Source organism: Camelina sativa, chromosome 16, assembly GCF_000633955.1.
Source record: "Camelina sativa cultivar DH55 chromosome 16, Cs, whole genome shotgun sequence".
Lineage (NCBI taxonomy): Eukaryota > Viridiplantae > Streptophyta > Magnoliopsida > Brassicales > Brassicaceae > Camelina > Camelina sativa.
The window spans coordinates 4,399,220-4,411,602 of NC_025700.1; the positions used below are offsets into that span (position 1 = coordinate 4,399,220).

Here is a 12,383-nt window from a genome sequence, read left to right on the forward strand (position 1 = left end):
ACATATTGGTGAAAAAAAAAAAGGATTTTTAAAGAGAGTAGAACAGTAACACACACTATTGAAAGGCGAAGTTGTTCTTCCTTTAGGCTCTGCGCCGCGTTTCTCTCAGATGAACTCGTCTCAAGCTTGCTTCTTCCATGTGCCTCTTCTTAGACCATTCTCGCTTTCTCATCCCCCCTCCTATGCTTTCCTCTCTAAACGTAAGTTTTACTTTACCTAGACTAGACTAGTCGGCGGTGTACAAATACAAATGGTTAAATTCTCGTTGATGGAAACCCTAATTTCAAACCTGGGGTTTCTCTTGTTGCTATAAAGTTCATTACTTTACAACTGATACTATCCTCTTTGGATTAGTAGTTCTCCTAACCCTGCAAATTTGCTTAATTTTGTCTTAAACTTTCTCAATTAAACAAAAACAATTGCTTTGATGTTTTTTGCAGGAGACCCAGTTCTGTGTTATCATCAAACTTTTCAATCAAGAAAATGTCTTACCATGAATTTGTCAAGCACGAGAGAGAGCCATATTATGCAGATGAACAGAAGACATCTCGTTGTAAACGAAAGGAAGAGTTTTTCTGTAAATTATTCAGATAAGCTCGGAAATGAATCCATTAGCAGCGGTACTGATGCTTTGGATGTTGAGATTATTCCTCAGGATTCACAGGACAGTGTCTCCAAAACACTAGAGGATAATAATAGGCCAAAGTCTTTTAGAAATAGGTTTCTTGATTTTGTTCGCATTAGTTCAGTTCTCAATAGCGCAGCAGAAAGGTTCTTTAAGAGCGAGATAAGGAGGAGGTTGTTCGTAACAGCTCTGTTGCTTGTTCTTAGCCGTGTTGGATATTTTATCCCTTTACCTGGATTCGACAGAAGATTAATACCCCAAGATTACCTTAGCTTTGTCTCGGGTTCTGTTGGTGAGTGTTCTACTGCCGTTTGAGTTTTTTAGTCCCTTGTTTGGATGACACTTCCAAGTTTGTAGTTAACGTTTTATGTTTATTGATAGAGGAACTGGGTGAGTTTGGAGCAGAGATTAAGCTTTCACTCTTCCATCTTGGGCTCAGTCCACAAATAATAGCATCCATTATTATGCAGGTTAAGATCTCTCTTTGATCTGATGTTTTGCCTGAATATGTGGATTCTTCATATTAAGATTATGATTGATGATAAAGTGATCATGAAACACCAGGTGCTTTGTCACATTCTTCCATCCTTGGTGAAACTGCGAAAGGAAGGCTTAGATGGTCATGAGAAGATCAAGAGTTATATGTGTGTTTAGTTTCTTACCTCTCAAGCCGTGAGATGAATTCTTAACATGCAATTACTTTGTTTTAGCTCTTCTGACTTTTTTGCTTCATTAAACAGAGTTACTAAATCGTTCTTTCATCTCTTTTTTAGATGGTGGCTTTCCTTTTTCTTCGCTATAGTGGAAGCGTTAGTGGTGGCTTACACTTCTCTTCAATATTCAGTTTTTGCAGCCACTTCCCAGTAAGTTAATTAGGATAGTTCATTTCATCCATTTTGCCACAGCTGATGATGCTAAAGTAAGAATGCATGCTTATTCAGGGTCAAGCATGTAATGATGACAGCATCTCTGCTAGTCTGTGGTGCAATGACGATGACGTGGCTGTGTGATACAATATCAGAATCTGGATTTGGTATGTGATTCTCTCTCTATCTATCTCTCTATGTAGCTTATAGTGATACTGAAATGGAGTAATTGGTGGAACTTGCTCATAACCTGTGCATTTTACAGGTCATGGGTCATCTCTAATTATTTGTGTGGGAATATTGACGGGCTACACAGAGACCTTACACAAGATGCTCAATCAAATCTCAGGTACCTTTGGTTTTCCTTACTCCACATTCCTTTAACTTATGGTTAAGTCTTTACCTTAGACCTGTATTCTTCCACCTTTCCAATTAATTTATAACTAGAAAGAGTCAATTCTTTTTTGGTTTTACAGGAAGTTTCTCGAATTGGTTGCCTTACTTGTTAGGCTTGGTGGGCATTTTCACGGTAGTAACTATGTTCGCTGTTGTTGTTACTGAGGGCTGCAGGAAGATAAAACTACAATATTATGGTTTTAAACTTGCTTCTGCTTCGAGGTAATATATACCTCATCATCAGTATTTTGTAGAAAAAGATTCTTGTATATTGCAATTTAAGCCAATATAGCTAGGAGTAAAGTAAACTAGGTTAATATACATTTGAATGCAACGTGTGGTTTACTCATATTTGATTTTATGCTATGTTTTGCCATTTGGGCAGAGAAGGTTCTCCAATAACCGAGGTGGAGCCGTACATACCTTTTAACATTAACCCAGCAGGAATGCAGCCTGTCCTCACAACCACATATCTCTTGGCATTCCCCAGCATTCTTGCAAGGTAAATCCCTTACAGATCCATTAGGTTCTTGCATCTTTGTGTTGTTGTTACCATGTAAGGCTGTCTAATGATTTTATTTTTGTTTTAGTATTCTGGGTTCACCGTTCTTGTTAAACATGAAGGAGATATTAAACCCTGAAAGCACGGTGGGAGCACCGCCTTGGGTCTATTACTCGATATATGCGTTTTTTGTCTTTCTCTTCAACATCTTTGACATTGTGAGTAAATTTATTACCCTTTCTTCAATATATATTTCAATCTTTCAGTGAACGTTAGACATTTTATATACCGGGTTTCTTATGTTGTTATATAGGCCAACTTGCCAAAGGAAATAGCCGATTATTTAAACAAAATGGGAGCGAGAATACCCAACATAAAGCCTGGGAAAGCCACAATTGAGTACCTGACGAAGATACAAGCATCAACTAGGTTTTGGGGTAAGTTAAGTTGTTCTGTTTTAGAGACTTATTACATGCATAGTGTAATTATAATATCTTTATACCAGCTGGTTTGGTTTGATTCAGGTGGTCTTCTATTGAGCTTTTTGGCAACAGCTTCTAGTGTACTTGACCACTATCTACGCAGCATCAATCAAGGCTTTTCTATCGGATTTACATCGGTTTTGATCATTGTTAGTGTTCGATCGACATTTCTATATGATTCAGTTTAACAACAATACTGATTTCGTTGTGTTGATGATCTCTATTTTTTGTGCTCAGGTTGGTTCCATTATTGAACTTAGAAGATCTTACCATGCCTACAATGTAATGCCGAGTTTAAGCAAAGCGTTGAAGAGATATGGTGTATAAAGATTCGAGAAACAGGAGAGATTATAGATATATCACTGTGGTTTAGAGTTTTTGTTTCTCTTTCGTTTAGATTAGGCATTAGATGATTTGTATTAAGAACCAAAAACACATTACCATCATAAGAAGATTCAGACACACACTTGCCAAGTATTTATCTTTTGGAATCTACCAAGCATTTCCGGAAAGATTATGCAGAAAATAGTCAAACTCCAATCAAACATTTGCAAGCTCAGAGTGGACAAAACTAAACTCGATAATTGTGAAATAAACTGTCCATCGTTCACTTATTTTTCTTTGTTAATTTCTACTTACATACGAAAACTACAAAAAGAAATAAAATTGGTTACTCAACTTATCATATTGGCAATATTAAGACCATGGTCCACATAATTGTTTGTATGTTTGGAATGGAAGTAGAAATCTCAAAATGTGTCTTTTGCAAACATATTTCGAAGTAGAGATTTTGAAGAGTTCTTAACGAATGTTATTAGATTTTGTACTTCCCATTTTGTGGGATCTTTTAGAAGAAAAAAAAACATATTGAAAGAAGCTAAAGTGTTACATTTTGATGGTATTTTGGTAGTAGTTTTGTTGAGAGATAGATCGACCAAAACCTAGTTAGACTGGTTTTTTATATAATTATTTCGCATCCTTCATTTAATGAGTAATGTGGTCAGATTCTACAAAATCGAACCGATATAAAACTGTCGGCAAATACAGAAATACTCTAGTTAAGATAAATTTGATTCTGCCTAAATTTAAATCAACTGATTTTCTTTGTTTGTCAACAAGTGAAAGTCAACTAAATTTAATTAGTTGCGGCAGATTTGGCTATAATTTATATTTTATATATTTGATTAGTAAACAAAGTCCACTAATTGTCGCAATTAAGAAACAACATATAACATTGTGATGACTTAAGCCTGAAACCTCCCACGAATCTGAGGATCCAGAATATCGCCTATGATATTACAGGTAGCTTCCGATGGATGAATCGAGTCAAAGAACAAAAACTCCGACCGATTCCCACACGTCGGAGAGAAAGCATTACACGTGAAGCTCGTATCCAAGAACCCTGTTCCACAACATCCTCTCTTCGTCTCTTCAAACCCTGTTTTAAATTTCACACACACACGAATAATATTAATCACTAGTGCTAATTTCATAAAATAGCTTGCGGAACAAGAAAGAAATTTTATATGTGTACCAAATTTGCCGGGGTTTTGGATCATATCCATCACTGGGTCATAGATATTGGCGTAAAGGATTTTGCTTCCGGTTAGAGATGCTTCGATCTGGGGCAAGAGCTCTGAAGTTTCTGATTGTATAAAACAAGAACTCATTTTCTAAATAATTTTTTTTTTATCAACAACATGCAATATGAAGCACGTAGCACAAACTAATGTTTTACATCTTTTTGGCCATGGATATATATAGACACTATCACACTATATTGCATAATTATCGTTAGATGTTTAGAAAAGATTCGGATTTCTTTAAGACAGTGATGGAAAAGGTGAACAACATGTGGTCTATGTGTCATTTCACAGGATGAGTCTCTCCGTTCGTATATGTCTCATGTTTCGTCTGTCCATGACATCATTACTCATTGTGATTTTTTCTTTCATGGGGACCCTTATCTGACTGTGGTGATGGTGACGGTCACATGACGTTCTTAAATTCTTATATATTCTCCTTCACATTATGTTGCTGCTATCATCTCTCCATACGGAGCTTGATATTAATATTTGCAAAATGATATTGTGTTGTATAGTGTTTGCTATGGTGTTTTGAGATTTATTATGGAGAGTGGAGCTAAGGCATGCATGGTGAATACAAATCCCACTAAGTGTTTGTACATTCATGGTATCATATCTTGTAACTAAAGAATGCTTGGGGCAGGTCATCCTGAGTGGAAAGATCCGTGATCAACGTGCCACGAAAACCAAATATGTGATTTTGTTTCACTTTCTATGCTTCTTTTGACATTTTATAGCTTCTCGGTAACTTCGAATCCGACACGTTTCCTCAAAACGTATTTCTAAAATCATTTTTTCTTTTGCTAACTAAAACAAATTTATTCACTTCATTGCTTTTTAATAAAAGCGTATGATAATCAATGAATTAAAGTACATATAATAATACATTTTATTAGTTCTTGATTTAAAAAATAATAATAATAATTTGATGTTGAATAATACTTTTCTACTTTTTCAGTAGATGCCTAAGCCAATATCACAATATGTAATAATACTTTTAGAAAATTCAGGAATAATGTAAATAGGTAACTAAAATATATGGATGTTTTCTCTAACACACAGTTTCATAGAATCATTGGTTCGTTTTATTTTGCATGGCCCCCACAAAAGAAGGCATATACAATAATTGATGCTTCGACGTCGCCGCTTTTTCAAGAAACCATCTCTTTATATAGTCTTTATATAAATCAATCTCTCCTCACATCACCACCATTCAATTACGATAACAAAAAACACAAGAATGGCTTGTACTCATCACTTCCAATCATCAGATCCATGGAGGACGCAGCACTCTCTCCAAGAAAACAACCTAAATGCTGATCATGATGTTACATCGAACACAGTCTTACCAGAACACCACGAAGACGACGGAGGAATCCAAGAAGCGTGGGCCGCAATTCGAAACTCTGGTGGCAGAGGAGGAGGTGGAGGAGGCTATTTCTCCGGCGAGAGCAGGAGGAAGAAGCTTGAAAAGAAGAAGAGCCAAGTGTTGCTTGAGGGATACGCGTTGGATGATCAAGATGATTTGACGAGAGCCAAGAGCTTGACGGATGATGATCTTGAGGAGCTTAAAGGTTGTTTAGATCTAGGGTTTGGTTTTAGCTACGATGAGATCCCTGAGCTTTGCAACACTTTGCCTGCGTTAGAGCTTTGTTACTCCATGAGCCAAAAGTTCTTAGATGATAAACAAAACCACCACAGCTCGTCGGAAGAAGAGGATTCGCCGCCACCACCACCACCGACCACGACTACTCCAATTGCAAACTGGAAGATCTCTAGCCCTGGTAACTCTCTCAATCTTGATTAAATTTGGTGTCGATTCAGATGATTATGAAGAACATTTTTTTTTGATTTTGTAGCAATTTTTTTAATATATCAGGTGATGATCCAGAAGATGTAAAAGCTAGACTCAAATACTGGGCACAAACTGTAGCTTGCACCGTACGGTTGTGCAGCTGAAAAAAGAATCGATCATCTCTTCTTGTCTGAAACAGATTGGTTGAACTAGAAAAAAGACCTTCTTTGCAAGAATGAAGTCTCTGCTTTTGTTAGCTGAGAAAAGACCTGCAAATGGGGTCTATGGATAAACTGGTTTGCCACGACTTTAATTCTATGTTTCTGTGTATTAATTGTATCCTTAGCGTTAATGATTTTAATAAATTGGAAATAAATGTGTCTATGAATAAAAAGTTCAAATTATTTGTCTCTACAATTTCCCCTTAAATGGTTTGTTTTGAGTGCAATGTGGTTGCTTTAACATCTGACATCTGAATTAAGGTTCTTGTGTTCATATATGCAGTGATGAGATATAGAGACACAATCAAATCTCCAACTGTATTTTTATAGAACTCTGCTTTTGGCTGAGGTAACTCATGATCTAACTGTTAAGAGAGTTTGAACTTTTTGTATGCTTTATGATCTTGATCTGTCCTTTTTTTTTTATGTGTCATTGGTAACTAGGCTTATATGATGACATTGCTTCAATTACAAGATGTCAATCAAGAACGCACATGACCTTTGTATGATGTTTTTTTTTCTTTTTTGTAACGTGTGATTCTTATCTTTTTTCCCGTGGCTAGGAAAGAATCAGAAAACTTTTGTGGTCATAAGTTGTGAACACGCTTAACGTGTCGTGTACGATAGGGAGAAATCTTTCACGTGTTCTTTGTTACGTATACAACTGTCTTATGGCCCAATGTGATTTATTACTAAAACTTTTTTAAGTTTGATCTTTAAACGAAAGTCACATGATAAATGACATTGAAGACATCAGTTATTTAGAACGTAAATGACAGATTCAGAGAGAATAAATTTGCAATATTGAAGATTCTAAGATCACTTGGACGAAACGAGCGTTCTTGAAACATCTTCCGATGATCAAGAAGATGCCTGTCCCAGCAGAGTTTGAATGTCTTTCTGCATGAATCCAAAAACAAACCGTCATTAGGATGGATATATAGATTTCGGTTTCGGAGAGAGCCGGGGTGGTACGTACCTCGAATTGAAGAGGAGAGGTTCTGGGAGAATATCTCTGTGAGACCTTGCCGTCGGGAGAAACCAAGAACTTGGTGAAGTTCCATTTGATGGCGTCAATGAGCAAACCACCTTTCTCTGCTTTCAAGTATTTGTATAACGGCGCCGTGTTCTTCCCGTTCACATCCACCTACATTTGCCGTCAACATTCATTACACAAACTCCGATAATGTAACAAAAAGTAAAACAGTAATCTTAATTATAGCAATAGGTGAAGTGTGTACATAAACTCACGACATAAAAAACACTGTTTTCCTAATACATTGAACACCTATTACTTGTGCTGTTTTGCAAAGATTAACTTAAAAACTTAGTGAACAATGATTAACTTGAAATAAGAACAACAATTGTCCAGATTAATTGTAACAGAGAGACCAGGGTATGTAGTTTAAATGATTTGTACTATTGCCGCTACTGCGGCACAGTTAAGGTTCAAATTCGATGGAGTTTGAGTCAAGGCCGTAGATAAGTTTTTTTACCTTGTCAAAGATTGGGAATTCAGCTTTGAATCTAGTGCAAACAGTTTGTTGAATCTCTTCATTGTTCCCTGGTTCTTGTCCTAAGAACTGGTTACATGGGAATGCCAGTATCTCCAACCCTATTTTTATTTAATCATAATCACAATTAAAATCCTAACTATAGTTAGTTTTAATTGTGTGTGTGAGAGAGAGAGAGTATATATAAATCACAGACCTTGATCCTTGTATTTATCGTATAGAACATTCAGTTCCTTGTAGTTCGCATCTGTCAGACCACTGCGGTAATAAGAAAATTTAGTTTTGACGTCAAGCAAATCTGTTATATATTATGATTGACTAAAATCCTTCTTTGTTTATATTAAGGTAAAAATAAAATAAAAACTGTAATAACAAGAACAATGACTACCGGGACTAATCGAAACCAAACTGAACCGGATTGATCAATCACTAAATAATTTCACAAGATCTTGTAAAAAATCTAGGCAAATCATAGTGACTTTTAACCAAGTGGAAAAGAAGTTTTTACCATTTGGAAGCAACATTTACAATCAGAAGAGTTTTGCCTTTGTATTGGTCCAAACTCACATCGTTACCTCCGATGTCCTGCCATGTTCAAGAAGACAAGAACACACATATAAATCTTGTGATTAAAACCCACATAACCCTCCTGCTTGAGATCGAACATTGAGAATTCCGCTACCGTATATAGGATCAAAATAAGATGTTCTTGGTTCTTGTGTTTCAGTGTTTGTTTACATGAAACATAAAACCAAATGACCTAAACACATGAAGAGAAAAAAAACCTTGACGGTGAAGTCGTAGATGGACTTTGGAGATTCATCAGCCATATTTGCAGAGTCGTCCTTGGTCTCTCTCTCTCTCTTTCTGTGTTTTTTTTTCTTTTTTAAGTTTTGAAGAAAGAAGAGAAGAAATATTAATTCTTATTTTGTATTTATATATATAGGTTGATAGGATCAGATGCTTTAAATGACGAATCTCTTGTGAGTTGTGACGAACGGTGGGGTAAGCATCCACGACTTTCCATATTGATTGCTTACCAATCTTATTATTATTATTATTATTTTCATTTTCGATTATTTGATTAATAGGTACATGATCATATAATTTTCTTTTTTTCTATGTCGGCCGAGATATTGTATAAAATTAAATTACGAAATGTCAAATATAGTTAATTTTCTCAAACTTTTACAGAAAATTATTTAATGTTAGCGAAGTTGGAAGTAAATCTCATGAAAATGATCAAATCTCACCATTCAAATTTTCCCAAAATGACCATTAATCATAATTTTTGACTTTCATTTACAATTAGCGATTGTTCATGGTAAACAATTATCTGTAATTGGATTCATTCTCAATTATGGTATATCCACAATTTGACCTGATTTTGTCTCAATTATAACTTGTTATAATTAGGAATATATCTAAAATTTAGTTTTTCTTTAAATTTTTTTTTACTATAATACAAATCAAATCAAGATGGCTCAAAAATAAATAAATACTCTATTATAGTTTTGTTATGTTGTTTGTTCTGCTCACCACACCACTTATAATGGTAACCGCGTTTAAACAAAGCGGTTAAAAATTATGAGTTGTAGAGAAAGTGGATAAAAAAACAGCGATTAAAGATATCTTAAGGAAAAGATAGTACGGTTAAAAAGAGTGGTTGAGTATTTAATTAGTTTGATTGGTATCATTGTAGCGATTGAATAGTGTAAATTATAATAGTTAGTCAAAAATTAAATTAGTTTAGTTAGAAAATTAGAGTAATATAGTATTATTTCATTCATAATATGAAATATAAACATAGTTAGATAAAAAATGTTAAAATGCTAAATAATTGGTTTTGTCATTATGATAATAGATTATAAGATTAAAATATCATAAAATATTTTAAAAATTTGTAATAAATTATAAAAATGTAATTTATACTATAAATTCTAAAAACTATAAAAATTGAAATCATTATCTAATTCATAATAAGAAATATTAAATTATTAATATAGTTGAATGAGAATTTTTATAATGCAAAATACTGTGTTTATCATTAGCGTTGAAATTTGCATATTTATCTCCGATCAACCCATAACATATCAGCAATTTGTAAAAAACACAGATATATAAAATAAATAGAGAAAATTTTCGTCGATGTTTCTTCTCAATAATATTTTTTAATTAAATAAAAAAGGTTAAAAAAATTCCTGAAAAATAGGAGTAAAATCAGATTATATCCACTGTTTTTCTTTATTTTGTCAAATAAAAAGAATCTAACGCCAAAAAACAAAAAAAAAACAAAATACCAAAATAAAAGTTTTGTAACTTTTAAACTTCACCAAACGTTGGTTTCATCGAGTGACTCAAGTTAGTATTTGTAACCACAAAAAATAAAGTTTAACCACATTTTCCAACCAAGATGTCCAACCACTATCTCCAATCTGTTGATTGGTGATCATAGAGGCGGTTCATTTGCAAACAACCTAAATTAGTGATACCAATCAGAGCCAATATTAACATTTATTTCAAGGTATATAGAGTCTGCTTTAAATATGAAATAAGAACAAAAAAATTTTCAAAAATCTAACTACCAGCTTGAAAATTTCAGTCTGTAGGTCTCGTCAAGTAGTTGGACCGACCTGGTCAGGCATTTAAATTGAATTATCAACATGATAGAAAATAAAATATTAATAATAATTGTTTTTATTTTACTGAATTAAAAAAAAAAAATTGAGAGGATAAAGTTACTTTTACGCAACGCGAGAGAAGTTAAGCAGTTGGTCAGTGCACAGGTATGGTGTGAATTTAATGTTTTGCATATCTATCCATCCCCCTTTATCTCATCTTCCACAAATATAAGCTATAGCTATTTCCTAATGTCAATTCGAAAACCGAATTAATTTCGTAAAAATCTGAAAAATGGTTGACATTTTAATTTCTAATCTGATCCTCTGTAGTTGTACACGACACATTCAGAGGAGCCAGTATAAGAATGTAAAAAGGCCATTTCGATATCTGTATAATTATAGTCGTAGCCTCCTTAAAACACATTCCATGACAAAAAAAAAAAAATGGATGTATGGTTCCATCGGGTCAATGTATTTGGTTTTTCTCGGTGCTATAAAATTTCGAATAACCGGATTACATCTAAACCGGCCGGATTACATCTAATAAATAGATGTATTGGAAGTGATTTTGGTTGATGTGTCTGTAGTTTGTAGCGGATGGTGTGTTCTACGCTGAATTGAATGAGGTTCTCACTAGAGAGCTTGCGGATGGTGTATCTTATTTGATACAAAAGTCAAGTCTGGATGATAATTTTGACATAAATTCCGTGTATTGTTGCAGAGCCTTATTATTGTAATGGCAGAAGGGGGCGGAAGGAACCTTACTCTATGCAGCCCAATTGCTATTCAAGAGTCATCACTGTTAATGGAGAAGAGCACATTATCATTTTCGCAAAGAGGGATATTCCTAAGTGGGAAGAACTGACCTATGACTATAGGTTTCATTTTTTTGCCCTTCAAATCATCTGAGATATTCTATAGACTATAGTCATAATTTCTACTGCCGCTGATCTTGTAACTTTTACAGGTTCTTTTCAATTGGTGAGCGCCTTTCATGTTCATGTGGCTTCCAAGGTTGTCGAGGTGTTGTGAATGTTGCAGAAGCTGAAGAACAACAGTCGAAAATCTATACAAGTAGTAACAATCCCTATATATTAATAGAGAAACATTCTCAAGAAAATGTTGATATGTCGTCGCTAGAGAGCTCGAGACACTAATGAATTTATTGCTCTCACTTTATGGATATTTACGCATAATTGCTATTAAATGATTAAGGAATATTCATTTTCAATTAATTAAAAAAATCAAACATTTTAATTTTAAAATATATTTTAATCATTTTTATAACATATTTAATTATTATATCATTATAGATCTAAAACATTTTCAAAAACCGAAATTATTCACCTATTAAAAAAAACTGAATATTTCACGGGTGAAACATATTCTTACAAAAAGAAAATTAAACGAAATAAATAATCTTGCATAGATTGAAGAAACAGCGGATGATATATATATATATATATATAGTTGACACATAGTATTTGATCTAAACATAATCTCACGGTTATATATTTGGTTATTACACTAACAAATTTTAGATTTTCGATAATAACTTTACTTATAACACTCATATTATTTGTATAGATTTATCCCGCATATCCGCATATAGTGTTGGTTGTTATCTAGTCATCGTTTATAATGTTGTATACTGATAACATATGTTGTTTAGCTTTGCTACACTGACTCTATATGTACATAGACTAATTAGTGACTTTTTGTAAATCAATTTTCACCATATCAAAACTAGTGACAAGTGTGAATCTGTGATTAAC

At 33.9% G+C, this 12,383-nt stretch overlaps 4 protein-coding genes and 1 long non-coding RNA gene across 6 annotated transcripts; 3 read left to right on the top strand and 2 right to left on the bottom strand.

The window, feature by feature from the left end:
- Positions 28–3,366, top strand: LOC104749732 (preprotein translocase subunit SCY2, chloroplastic-like). Its single transcript, XM_010471414.2, has 13 exons — positions 28–200; positions 441–917; positions 1,007–1,095; positions 1,190–1,269; positions 1,399–1,488; positions 1,567–1,658; positions 1,757–1,840; positions 1,968–2,109; positions 2,273–2,389; positions 2,478–2,607; positions 2,703–2,826; positions 2,914–3,020; positions 3,109–3,366. The coding sequence occupies exons 1-13, from the start codon at positions 110–112 to the stop codon at positions 3,196–3,198; spliced, it is 1,713 nt and encodes a 570-aa protein (XP_010469716.1). The 5' UTR covers positions 28–109; the 3' UTR covers positions 3,199–3,366.
- Positions 4,052–4,578, bottom strand: LOC104749733 (GDSL esterase/lipase At2g31540-like). The gene is made up of 2 exons (XM_010471416.2): positions 4,406–4,578; positions 4,052–4,309 (listed from the first exon to the last, which is right to left on the bottom strand). The coding sequence occupies exons 1-2, from the start codon at positions 4,539–4,541 to the stop codon at positions 4,116–4,118; spliced, it is 330 nt and encodes a 109-aa protein (XP_010469718.1). The 5' UTR covers positions 4,542–4,578; the 3' UTR covers positions 4,052–4,115.
- Positions 5,615–7,174, top strand: LOC104749735. 2 transcript variants are annotated; one of them, XR_761468.2, is made up of 4 exons: positions 5,615–6,241; positions 6,337–6,548; positions 6,757–6,822; positions 6,918–7,174. XR_761468.2 is itself a non-coding variant. In XM_010471418.2 (2 exons), the coding sequence occupies exons 1-2, from the start codon at positions 5,698–5,700 to the stop codon at positions 6,414–6,416; spliced, it is 624 nt and encodes a 207-aa protein (XP_010469720.1). In that variant the 5' UTR covers positions 5,615–5,697; the 3' UTR covers positions 6,417–6,666. The 2 variants fall into 2 exon arrangements, 1 of the variants encoding a protein (XP_010469720.1); XM_010471418.2 differs by lacking the exons at positions 6,757–6,822; positions 6,918–7,174 and having other exon boundaries at positions 6,337–6,666.
- Positions 7,143–8,917, bottom strand: LOC104749734 (probable glutathione peroxidase 2). Its single transcript, XM_010471417.2, has 6 exons — positions 8,773–8,917; positions 8,496–8,572; positions 8,184–8,245; positions 7,970–8,088; positions 7,453–7,620; positions 7,143–7,373 (listed from the first exon to the last, which is right to left on the bottom strand). The coding sequence occupies exons 1-6, from the start codon at positions 8,815–8,817 to the stop codon at positions 7,335–7,337; spliced, it is 510 nt and encodes a 169-aa protein (XP_010469719.1). The 5' UTR covers positions 8,818–8,917; the 3' UTR covers positions 7,143–7,334.
- LOC104749736 lies at positions 11,030–11,738 on the top strand. The gene is made up of 3 exons (XR_761469.2): positions 11,030–11,234; positions 11,330–11,486; positions 11,576–11,738. It is a non-coding gene; the product is annotated as an uncharacterized LOC104749736 (long non-coding RNA).